The sequence below is a fragment of the Myxocyprinus asiaticus genome, chromosome 43, assembly GCF_019703515.2.
Source record: "Myxocyprinus asiaticus isolate MX2 ecotype Aquarium Trade chromosome 43, UBuf_Myxa_2, whole genome shotgun sequence".
Classification (NCBI taxonomy): Eukaryota; Metazoa; Chordata; class Actinopteri; order Cypriniformes; family Catostomidae; genus Myxocyprinus; species Myxocyprinus asiaticus.
Window position 1 is genome coordinate 24,050,826 of NC_059386.1, and position 13,110 is coordinate 24,063,935.

Below are 13,110 nucleotides of genomic sequence, written 5' to 3' on the forward strand. Positions count from 1 at the left end.
GTTTTTTTGCTTTAAATTCTCTTCCCTGCCTAGTAGGTGGCAACATGTACAAAAAATATTAATCACCAAAAACAAAAGAAGAAGAATGTGAAAGTGAAAATGGAGATTTATCGTCAAAAGGGACTTAAACATTGATCTGTTCCTCACCCACACCTTTCATATCACTTCTGAAGACATGGATTTAACCACTGGAGTCTTATGGATTACTTTTATGCTGCCTTGATGTGCTTTTTGGAACTTCAAAGTTCTGGCCAATATTCACTTGCATTGTAAGGACATACAGAGCTGATATAGTCTTCTAAATATCTTTGAGTTCAGCAGAAGAAAGAAAGTCATACACATCTGGGATGGCATGAGGGTGAGAAAAGGATGAGAGAATTTCTCTAATAACTTTGGCTCATTTCTCCTTTTCTTAAAAAAAAAAAATACATTAAAAATCAAGGTTACAGTGAGGCACTTACAATGGAAGTGAATGGGACCAATTTTTGGAGGGTTTAAAGGCAGAAATGTTAAGATTATAATTTAATAACAGCACTTACATTAATTCTTTTGATAAAAGGCGTGTATTATTTGAGCTGTAAAGTTGTTTATATAGTCGTTTTTATTGTCATTTTAGGGTTTTAGGGTTTAAAGCGTTACGTAGTCATGGCAACAAAGTTGAAAATGTGATATAATTTTACACCAAAAACAGTTAGTAAGCAATTTTATAGAACTAAAATCATGCCAACACGCATATTGTTGTCATGTGTTTATACTTAGATGTTTACGGACTGGTCTCTTTCATTTCTATGTGAAAGGGGTGCCTCACTGTAACCCAGTTTTTTGTTTTTTTTTAAAGAAAAGATGGTTAAGTCGAAATTAATTTTTGTGGCAATTAACATTATGCCACAAATGCCGTCGATTCAGCTTAACATGTAATGAAACCAGAATATCCCTTTAAATAGTACACATTATTTATGCACATTTTTTTTTTATTTTATTTTTTTTACGAAAAATATTAAAAAGACATTCTGCAAATGAATGTCTCCTTTTTTTTTTTTTTACATGCATCATACTCCTCTAAAAGGATCTATAAAGACCCAAGGCACTGTTGCCATTCCCAGTAGTGGTGTTGTGCAGCTTTGTTCCAGACAAAAATCACACATTCTTTTGGAAAATGGTTCTGGAGCCAAGTGTCAAAGGAGACAGCCATAGGCCACTGTCTAGTGCTGTACAAAACGTCCCCTACTGTGTATGGTACCATGCTCAAGGCAAAAGCAAAAACGGAGGAGGAACGTTTTGCTGTTTCCTTCGGCTGGAATAAAGACTTGTCTGTTTCCCCACAATGATCGAACTTCATAGAATAACCATCAGAGCTAAATTCAGAACCAATGATGCTACTGTAAGTGCATGTGGGCGTGCGTGCACCAAGGGTTGCGTGTGTGTTTGTGTGTGCATGAGAGAGTGAGAGGGGAAATAGAGAGAGAAATTGAGTCAAACTGAAATTTGATTTGTTGATAAACTACTTATTCATCTAAATAGGCCACCAAAGCTGATTACATAGACCAGACTGCATACTGATTGCATTACCAGACAGATCACATCTCACCATTATTTCCCATTACAACTCCAGGATAAAAAATTAGCTGTGCAAACAGCAGTCAGATCAATAACATTATTTCTATTTCAATAAAAATTTAAGACGAGCACTTAAACAACTGCGTATCTGCAACAAAAACATTTATATAAGCGTATGCATAAGTGGGGTGGAAATCACGCTCCTTAAGCACATAAACACATATACAGTTTTCAGAATATAAATAATTGACTTACTTCAAGACGGCACTGTCTCCCTGTCTGACAGTGATGTTGTCCTTTAAATAAGAGTCTCCGCTTCTCGCTGGCACTCCTGCGGGCACAAGGAACAGCAGTCTTAGAGCCACAACAACCAGGCATTTCCACGGCAGCACAAAATAACCAGTTATGCCCATTTTCTTCCGTCAGAAAACTCAGAAACTTCCAAAATGAACCGTCAGTAAAGAAGGACCGTGTAAAAAGAAGGACCGTAAATCTGAATCCCCCTCAGAACGCAGTGTTCACTTCGTATTCCTCCTTCAAATAGCTCCAAAAGTACTACTTTTACTCAGTAGGTATTACTGAAAGAAAATCAAACGAAAATCCCCTCAAATGCTCCTAAATATTCCTGGAAAGTTTTCGGCATTCAGACGAGGCGTTTTAGACGCGTTTTCAGAACCAATGAGGCGATGTAGTGATATATATAGTAAGTCTTCTGAGGCAGCACATATGATGTTCACGAGCTCAGAGAGATGCACGCGCTCATGAAGATGCTTCAGCCTCCTTCTGAGCTTCGTCTTTTCCAAATTCACTTTAATAGGATCAACAAACTGATCGCAAGTGCGAGAGAATGTTCCGCGCGTGAACAGCTCCAGTGGTGCTGAAACGGGTTTGTGTGGAAAGAAGTGCTCCCTGAAAAAGGAAGAACGCGCTCGGCGCGCGGTTGGTGGTGCTCTCGCTCTCGGATAGGTGAGAAAACTGACTGCCCATCAGTTCCTGCATCTTCCTAACTAGAGCTGAACTCAGGGTGAACGCATGCGGAGAAGACAGGCACAGCACACCACACAATAAGGTCAATACAGGGAATTGGAAAATATTTTTGATGTGCTTTTTACACTTAAGCTAACTGTGGACGACGTGGCTATTATTCTAATAATGATTATGAGCAGCATTAGGCTTACATAATGGGCCATTATCATGAAGAAATGTAGACCATGATTTCATCAACTCTTAGAGCTAACTTTTACAGCCTAGAATGGGTCAAAAATGCAACTCATCTTAAATGCAATAAAGTTAAATGTCAGATTTATATACATACCATATAGAAAATGGCTTGTTTTGTCAATGGCAATGCATTTCAATTATATAAAGTTTATTTAGTAAATTTAGATATTTTGACTCACACACAGTACATTATGTACACAAGGTGTATTAATACAAACTCCCTTTTAATATAAACAATTTCACATGATCAAAGACCTTAAATAGCCAAATTCTGGTATGTCAGATGACAAAAAACATTTCATGTGAAATATATATACACCGATCAGCCATAACATTAAAACCACCTGTCATTTTGCGGCATTAGGTAGGTGGTTTTAATGTTGTGGCTGACTGGTGTATATATATTTCACATTAAATGTTTTTTTTTTCATATATATATATATATATATATATATATATATATATATATATATATATACACACACATACACACCGATGAGCCAAAACATTATAACCACCTGCCTTAAATGCTGTTGGTCCTCCGTATGCCACCAAAACAGCACCGACTCTACAGGCATGGACTCTACAAGACCCCTGAAGGTAGCCTTCATTGCCCTCACGCATCGATGAGCCTTGTGTGTCCAACACCCTGTTGCCGGTTTGTGGTTTGTCCCTCCTCGGACCACTGTCGGTAGGTACTCACCACTGCTGACCGGGAGCACCCCATGGCTCATGAGTGTGTATATAAATGACGACGCATGTTGCAGTTAAACAGCATTTAATTTGATATTAAGTCATTAAGAGCCAAACATCCTAGTGTCTTTGTTCAAATTGACATATGTGTACAATATACTCATACTTAATCTCTAAACACGGGAATAGGTGGGCCAATAATATTACCATATACAGCATCAAACCAGTTATTGTGTGTTCTTGGATAGACAATCAGTGGCATTCATGTTAATATGTGATTTTGCAATCAGACTTGTGAAAAACACCATCCATTCAGCAACATTCAACCATTAAAATGGGAGTATTTTACCTTATTTGCATATTTCCATCACACTTTTCCATCCATGATTAGGATGTTACAATAATTTTATGCATCAAAGTATCCTCATATTTTATGTAATGTGTAATTTCTCAAATTGACTATTACAAATGATCAATCTTATGTTCATGCAGTCTTTGACTGCAAACTAACATAATATTTTAAAAGCAGCAAGGCAATATGTTAACATGAAAGGTATCTTACAGGGAATAAAATGACAGCAGAAAGGGTTTCACTGTTTATTGGCAGAGTTCTTTCCTCATTTGTCAGAGATTGTTACTTGAAAATGATGATGATGACAATAATAATGATGATGAACATGGCAAATTGAAGTATAGTGTGAGATAAGATTTAATTAAAACAAATATCTTCCTGTTATGCTACCTGGTCCTTGAGATTCTGATTTGATTCAACTGCTATTTAATTATAAACCCATATGACCTAAGCAAATCGCAGATCAGTTTAGCTAATTAGAAGTGTGAATCCACACCTCTGTGAAGGTGCTGAAAATGATACTCTTGATTTGGTAATAATTCAGGAAGAAAACAGAAGTCTACTGATCCTTAACACCCCAACTGATTGATTTACAAAGAAAAGGAAAAAAAATCCTTTGACTATTCGAACATCTCAGTTGTGCCAATTATATTTATTTTTCATGGAGGAAGCTCAGCTGAGTTGTATCCTATAGCTCTAGATGAATGCAGAAAATCTTGGTGGGTGGATAAAAGAATGTTTCATTTCAATGTTTGATTGTGAATAGGTGATGAAGAGGTCACATCTACACTCTTAGAAAAAAATGGTTATTTGGGGTTCTGTACTGAACTTTTTATTCTAAGTGTGCATGATATTAATGTATGTAAATTTTTGATGATATTATAACACCCTGTTATCTGTAGTCAGTGTGTTGCAATAGGTCAGCAAATAAATGGGTGCAGATTATACCCATGACCAGAGATAATCAAATAAACACTTGCTTTGACCTGCTCTATGAAAGCTCTTTCATAGACATGCACAGCGAGCATCTCTATACAAGTGAACACCACTAATATAAACAGACAAAAAAGATCACCATGAATGGATGAAAGCAGAAAGGCAGAGCCTTTAATATGTGAATTAACACATATGAAGCCACTGACTTCTTGCAGAGTCCTGAGGCTTTATCAGACACAACATAAAAACCACCTGCCTAGTATAGTGTAGGTCCCCCTCATGCTGCCAAAACAGCACCAACCCGCATCTCAGAATAGCATTCTGAGATGATATTCTTCTCACCACAATTGTACAGAGCGGTTACCATAGACTTTGTCAGTTTGAACCAGTCTGGCCATTCTCTGTTGACCTCTCTCATCAACAAGGGGTTTCCATCCACAGAACTGCTGCTCACTGGATATTTTTTTGTTTTTGACACCATTCTGAAAAAATTCTAGAGACTGTTGTGAGTGAAAATCCCGGAGATAACCAGATACAGAAGTACTCAAACCAGCCTGTCCGGCACCAACAATCATCCATGTGATTATCTAATCAGCCAATCATGTAGCAGCAGTGCAGTGCATAAAATCAAGCGGATAAGGGTCAGGTGCTTCAGTTAATGTTCACATCAACAATCAGAATGGTGAATTGTTTTTTTTTTTTATCTCAGTCATTTGGACTGTGGCATGATTGTTGGTGCCAGATGGGCTGGATTGAGTATTTCTGTAACTGCTGGTCTCCTGGGATTTTCACACACAACAGTCTCTAGAATTTAGTCCGAATGGTGCCAAAAACAAAAAAACATCAAGTGAGTGACAGTTCTGTGGATGGAAACGCCTTGTTGATGAGAGGTCAAATTGACAAAGTCTACGGTAACTCAGATAACCGCTCTGTACAATTTTGGTGAGAAGAATAGCATCTCAGAATGCTGTTCTGAGATGCAGGTTGGCATTGTTTTGACAGAACAAAGGGGACCTACACAATATTAGGCAGGTTGTTTTAATGTTGTGGCCGATCGGTGTATACAAGATAGGTCATGCGGGCTGCTGTTTGTGATATAACTGTAGTCACTTTTGATCAACTCCTGTCTTCCATTTTCTGTAGTCCTGTTCCCTGTAGAAGATGCAATTATCTAGAATGACCTATCCATCTCTGTATATGCAGCTATCCATCTGCCTATACAGTACATTATTTCAGTCCTTCTCTCCCTCCATATCAAAATGCCCACTGACCCAATACTATAATGTATAATAAGGTATATTTGTTTTTATAAAATGAATAGTTCTGACTTAATTATTAATACAAAACTATTCATTGGACCTTGGTGATGTTTTTTCGTATTGCTACAATCAAAAAATAATTTTAAGATTTACACATTTCGGGGGCCTGGGTAGCTCAGCAAGCAAATACACTGACTACCACCCCTGGAATCGTAAATTCGAATCCAGGGTGTGCTGAGTGACTCCTGCGAGGCTTCCAGAGCAACCAATTGGCCCGGTTGCTAGGGTAGATAGAGTCACGTGGGTTACCTTCCTCGTGGTCGCAATAAGGTGGTTCTCGCACTCAATGGGGCTCGAGGGGAGTTGTGTATGGATGCCATGGTGAAAAGCGCAAAATGGTAACGCGCTAAGCAAGACACGTGATAAGATTTGCGGAAGCAGAGGCAATTGAGATTTGTCCTCCACACTTTTTTTTTTAATTTTTTATATGTAACAAAACTGAATTGAGTAATCTTTAACAAAATTAAATTATATATATAGTTGAAAAATACTGTATGTAATATATTTTAATAGTTTAATGTAATTTGGAAAATAAATTAAAAAGACACAATTCAATTTAATGGAAATTTGTTATGAAATTGAAATGTGTAAATCATAAAAATAAGCTTAAAGTTTTTGAGTGTGTTGTTGCCATTTTTTTAAGCAATGCACCACTTGAGGCTGTGCATTATAGTGATTTTATCACAGTTAAGGAAGTTTTAAGCACTCCAATAAATCATAGGCACAGCCTCGAGTAGCTTTAATTTGTGGCTTATTTTCATAGTCTCTTAACTGCAAATGGATCAATAAAGATATAGTATATATAGTATACCACAGATCCCTCAAGCAGAACTCATAGTACTTGTTAAAGCCATTCAGTTGGTAGTATTGACTAAATATATTTGAACTGAACTATTTCCTACTACTGTATATTGGTGTGTAATGACAACTGTAGTCTGAATGCACTCTGGCATGTCATATCTTGGAATTTCTTATCAAATAGCTAGATACTTAATATATGTGCACTGCAAAAGTCCACATTTAACCTCAAGGTCAAAAGCAATTTGGGGCAGAAATCTAGGACATTAGCATACCATTTCCACAACTATATCTCAGGTAGCTGCAGTCTTTGCGATCTTACCAAAGTCGGTAACTGTGTAGCTGAGGGTGCCACTGTCTTCAAGGTAAATGCGTTTCACTTAAGCTTTTCAATCAAAATGTTACTACAGTTGAGCCATTCCTGCGAGAAAAATTAATTCAGCTGTATGCATTGGAGTGAGAGCTGAAATCGCTCAGTTTGAGGGAAGCATGTTGAAAATGTCAATTATCATTCCGAATGGTTATGCAGATTATTTTGAGGGAGACGACTGAGTTGTTAATATTGAAATATCTGACTCTCAATCTCTGGTTGGCATTTAGAGTCTCTCAAAACTATTCATGCACACTCACTTTCCTGCTATCACCTGATATTCAATGTCCCTGTTTGCACGGTTTCTAAAGTTTAACATTATCAATTTGTCAAATGTAAACCTGATAAAAATAGGAAAAGTTAGTTACTTTTGCACTTATCTTGTGTGTGCATGTGTGTGTGTGTGTGTGTGTGTGTGTGTGTGTGTATCACTGAAATCATGAAATTATTATTGTGCCTTAACTTTTGACTTGTCTCAGGATAAGCAGTTAATATGATTTTTAAACTATATGCCTAATAATTAATGCAAATAGTGATCTGAACAGCTGTTGCAGACAAATACAAACAAATTAGCATAGTTTTTAAATATTTGTATAGAAAATGTCTCTTTAACAATGCTAGCAGTTGTGTGCTCTATTATTTAACAACTCTAAGCAACAACAATGTTGCCATTGGTGCACCAACCAGTTAATAAAATGTTAAGAATGCTTTTATTATAGGTTATTTGTTGAGTAACAATAACCCAGAAGACTGACAAAGGTTAATTGGCCAAGTCAGAATTGATAAAAATCAAACCTGTAATTATACAATGGAAACAGTAGAATGTAATCTTCACATGGCCTTTTCTTTTGTGTTCAGCTTTTACACACACACACACACACACACACACACACACACACACACACACACACACACACACACACACACACATGTTGGTGCAGCTATCATTATGAGGACTCTCCATAGACATAATGATTTTTATACTGTACAAACTATAGATTATATCTCCAAACCCTACCCCTAACCCTAAACCTAACCCTCACAAAAAAACTTTCAGAATTTTTACATTTTCAATAAAACATTATTTAGTATGTTTTCTAAGCTATTTGAATTATGGGTACACTAGAAATGTCCTCATAAACCACATTTATAGCATAATACCCTTGTAATTACCAGTTTATAACCTAAAAAAAGTCCTCGTAAACCACTTAAACCTCCCCCCCCCCACACACACACACAAAAGAATTATCCCTCCAAAAAATTCAGGCTAAAGAATAATCTCCCATCTGAACTTTCTGGGCCAAAACAGTTGCAAATATTAATTTCATTAGTGTCACACAATCTCAGGCATGCAACCAAGACTGAATCTGAACTCCTTGATACCAAGTGTCTGTCACACTCCATAAGTCACTTTGGCTGCCACAAAAAAAGTGTAATATTTAGATCTTTATACAGTACTAAATAGAGCTGCAATAAACTTGCCAAATATAATTACATACATGGATAGGTCACTCTAAAATTTAGCAGAATTTCTAAGATACTATTTTCCATACAATGAAAGTGAATGATGACAACAACTGTTCCAGGTCCGCATTCAATTGCATTGTATTGTAAAAAAGAAGAAGAAGCTTGAACATTCTGCTAAATATCTCCAAGTCATATGGGCTTGGAAACAACATGAGGGTGAATAAAATGTCAGAATTTTATTTTTTGGTGAACTATCTTTGTAAATGTAGGATGAAACAACATTTATGAACTTGCTTTATCTGGACTGACATATTGAACCATATTTTATTGAGTGTGAAATTCATCATGATATGTTGAAACACTTCAATTCAAACATCTTTAGAATAATAATAATAATAAAAATAAAAAAAATAGCACTGATTGAAATAATTTCTTACAGGAAATAGATCATTTACAATGCTGTGATTTTTGTGACATTCATTATAGAAGCTACTTGACTGACTTCTCCACAGACCAGGCTGCAAGAAAGATCCTTTCTAAAACCTTATTCCTTCGACCTCAATGTCCCTACCTCAAGGTTTTTTTTTAAGGATGTGCAATACCACCATTATCTTCAGCCTAGAAAAATCTGTTTAAACAGAACAGAGTGTATTCCCAGAGGAGAGTTGCTAACCGTGTAGGGAACTGAGCAGTTCCTTCTCATGTGATAACTTTTGCTAAACTAACACTGAGTGTTGTGTCCTTGGGAATTAATTTCTCTTTATTTCATAGAAAGAGTGAGGGAGAAAACAGTGTATTATATGCCTTCTTTTGAAGGTTGCTCTTTCTCATTTCAAACTACAAAGCAGTATAAAATCACTGAATCACAGAAGTTACAAAATAGTTCGATGTATGTTCTTTGTTGTGCTTCATCTAGAATGTTTAATTTTTTTGAATGCATTTCATGGGTAAGTTTCATTTTCCTTTAGGCGAAAACCAGATAAAACAGATGCTGTGTTGTCATGTCTGGTTTTTAAACATCACAATCACTGAAAAATGAACTTTTTATGGAGCTCTTGTTTCTGCTTCAACAAATTCTCATCAATTCTTCAATGTGAGAAAGCAGATATTCTCCTTTTGAGAAATGTTGTTGACACCCACAAAACAGCATGTGCTAGAAAACAATGGATTCTTATTTGGCGTTTTGAAAATATTCCCCCATGCAGTTGCCTATACATCTCCAATTGAGACATGAAATTGTTTGCCGAAATAAATAAAGAAGACCTCTAATATTTCTGGCAACCTGTATCCTATGAATAATAACATAAAAGAAACAAAGAATCTTTCTCTGCTGGCACACCTGTCCCCATGTATTGTATTAATAATAAAAGACGGGGAGCTGTGTTTAACAGTACTTTTGTATTGAACAACAAATTAACTATCCATACAATCTTAAAAAAAAAAAAAACACACTAGACACAATATAGATTGTTAAAAACACATCCATTGGTTTATATTATGGAAGCATTCTGGTGGACTCTAAGGTAATTGGGGTGTTATAACTGTGTCATAAACCTGTCATAAACTATTTATAACAGTATGTTTAAAAGTTAACAGGTTTTAAAGGGACATCCTCTCCTGCAGAGCTACAGTGCATTAATGAACTCCGCTGAGCTGTGTTTGACAAAAGGTTAGTAAATTACAGGGCAGTTTAAAGACCTGCTGCCACTACTGCATCCATCCAGCAAGCAGACACATGCATTTCTATTGTTCAAAAATAGCAGCCTGCAATATCACTCACACAGTCTGCTGTAGTCAGTGAGGAATTAATTTGAGTCCTGACCCTGAAGCAACTGGACTGGATATGATGACAAATCTCATACAGGGAGTGGCTCATGGCCTGCACATTTATTATCTGTCACATTGTTGTGTCGGCATAGGAAGAATCTCCTTAGAAGCACCATTGGGGAATTTAGCCATTTTTACTCCGTTTACTAATCAGCAAGTATTGAGGAAACAGTGGCAAATGTCTCAAACACGTTCATAACCAACTAATTGAATTCCCACATACAGTAACTATTATAAAATATATTCACATTTAGTTGTATGGCCTTTATGCCAACTTGCCATTAAAATTTTATATCAGATAAGCCTGCTTCATGTTTGCTCAAATATGTTACTGTATGATCTTTTTCTGCCTTTATGTTTATTAAATAGTCGAGTCGTATATTGATCTTTTAGGTTTTACTATGGCATTTGTTCATTTTCAAGTCAAAAATGGAATGTCAACAATTAATTAATACAATTAGAATGATTATAAATAAAAATGTATGACACTATTTACTGTAAATAACCATTTCAATAGCACATTAAATGGTGTTCAGGAGAAAACACTGCAAAAAAAAATAAGTATTTTTGTCTAATTTTCTGGTAAAAATAACAAAACATCCTGAATCATCCTGTGTGCAACATCTTATACAATGTTCGTGAGAGCGCTATTTCTAAGCGCAATTTTCTTGCCAGTGCAAAGCACAAGTGGGCGTGAATGGGAGTGTTTGCACTATCTGTGGGTTTATGCGCGCAAACTGTGGGTTTATTGTATGTTAATGAAGTAGCGCAAATCGTAATATGCTAATTTCCTGAGCAATAGGCAGGGTTGGGAGGGTTAATTTAGAAATGTAGTCCACTACAGATTACAGAATACATGCTGTAAAATGTAATTTGTAACTTATTCTGTTAGATTACTCAAGGTCAGTAACATATTCGAAATACTTTGGATTACTTATTCAGCAGTGGTAGATTTTTTCACTTGTTTTGACTAAAAATTCTGCCAGTACAGTAAGACAAAATACACATGTTAAAAATACATTCTCTGAAAAACCTAAATATCTTATGCAGTGTTGTTTCTAAAACAAGATAAATCAAATTGATCTTGTTTTAGGGTTTTTAGATATTTTTACAGGAAAACAATACAAAGATTATTTTCAAGTATATGATTTTTGCCCTAATATCAAAGGTCTTACTAGAAAAAATAATAAAAAAATAAAAAAATAAAAAATTATGATCCAACATGAATTTTCTTGATAAAAAAAAAAAGATCAGGCCTGGTAACGTGCATTTAAAATGGATAGAAATAGCATTTTAGCTAACGTAAAGCTGACAATTTACACAAGGTTTATTTCTATTTCTTGTGCTCCAAACTTACTTCAAATTTACTTCTCTGTCTGCTCGTATAAATGTAACACATCATAAGAAAGTGTTTCACCACTGTTCAAATGCACTTTGGATTGCATCATTTATATGTATACATTTTTTCCATCTGAAAAGACTAAATATTAAATGAACAAATGACAATAAAATGTAAAGTAATCTCTTCAGTAATCAAAATACTTTTTGAGTGTAACTGTATTCTAAATACCAATGATTTAAATTGTTTACTGTAGTGGAATACAGTTACTTATATTTGTATTTTAAATATGTATTCCCGTTACTTGTATTTCATTACTACCCAGCCCTGGCAATAGGTCATTGCGCTTAGACGTTTCAAAAGCCCATCTGTTTTCAGCGCAAAGTCTAAACTCAGTTCCTGCATTTGCAGTCTGGAGATTCCAACTGCAGGTGGTAATATTAATCTACTGTTAGAAGTGAAGTGCATTCTGATACAATCACTTTTAATACTAGCCATGATTTGTTTGTCAGTAGATGAAAATTATTCATATTTACATTCTCTATCATTTAACGGAGCGTAAATCTGAATCATTACCAGAAACACATTTTCCATGCGTATAAAAGGAGCGTGTCACTGTCATACAAACACTGTATGCCTGACATTCAACAAGGACACAGACAATTAATGCACAAAAGAACTTAAGTCAACATTTCTATTCTTCTAATTCATTGCATGCAGTCCATTCACACTACCAAGTTCTTATGAATGTGCTGTCTTTGTTTATATAGCTGGTGCTCAGAATTAAATTGCACTTGACCCAGCCCATTAGTGCTTTGAGCATGCAGTTTCGCCAAACCCACTTAGACTTAGCGCATGCATGCATGAAAATACCAAAATTTCATGACCATGCCCAGATGTGGACTGGCCACTGGGAGAACCAGGACATTTCCCTGTGGGCCGGCCACGAAATGGGGCTGCGATATGTCAAAGTGGGCCAACACATTGCCACAACACAACACCCCAAACCCTCCCCCCAGCCGATAACTTCTCATTTGGGTGGGGTTCTAATGAAAAATAAAAATCAGTTGTAGCTATGGCACAGTGGATCGTGATTATGACACGTAAGAGCTCATGGGGACGGGTTTGAATCTGCCTTGAGCCATGTCCCGATCCCACCCTCCTCTCTCTTTGCACATTCCAGTCTCCCTACACTAAATAATCCAGAACGTGGTGGTATATTTGGTCAACC

At 36.1% G+C, this 13,110-nt stretch overlaps 1 protein-coding gene across 2 annotated transcripts in view; it reads right to left on the reverse strand.

Annotated features, from left to right (window-relative positions):
- The window catches only part of LOC127433309 (opioid-binding protein/cell adhesion molecule-like), a 238,759-nt gene that overhangs the window by 136,378 nt on the left and 89,271 nt on the right, over positions 1 to 13,110 (reverse strand). The window contains exon 2 of one of the 2 annotated variants that reach the window (XM_051685093.1): positions 1,813 to 1,888. In XM_051685093.1, the coding sequence (XP_051541053.1) occupies positions 1,813 to 1,888 (76 nt within the window). Of the gene's footprint in view, positions 1 to 1,812; positions 2,303 to 13,110 lie in introns of those variants that run through there. The other variant, XM_051685092.1, reaches the window with a different exon arrangement.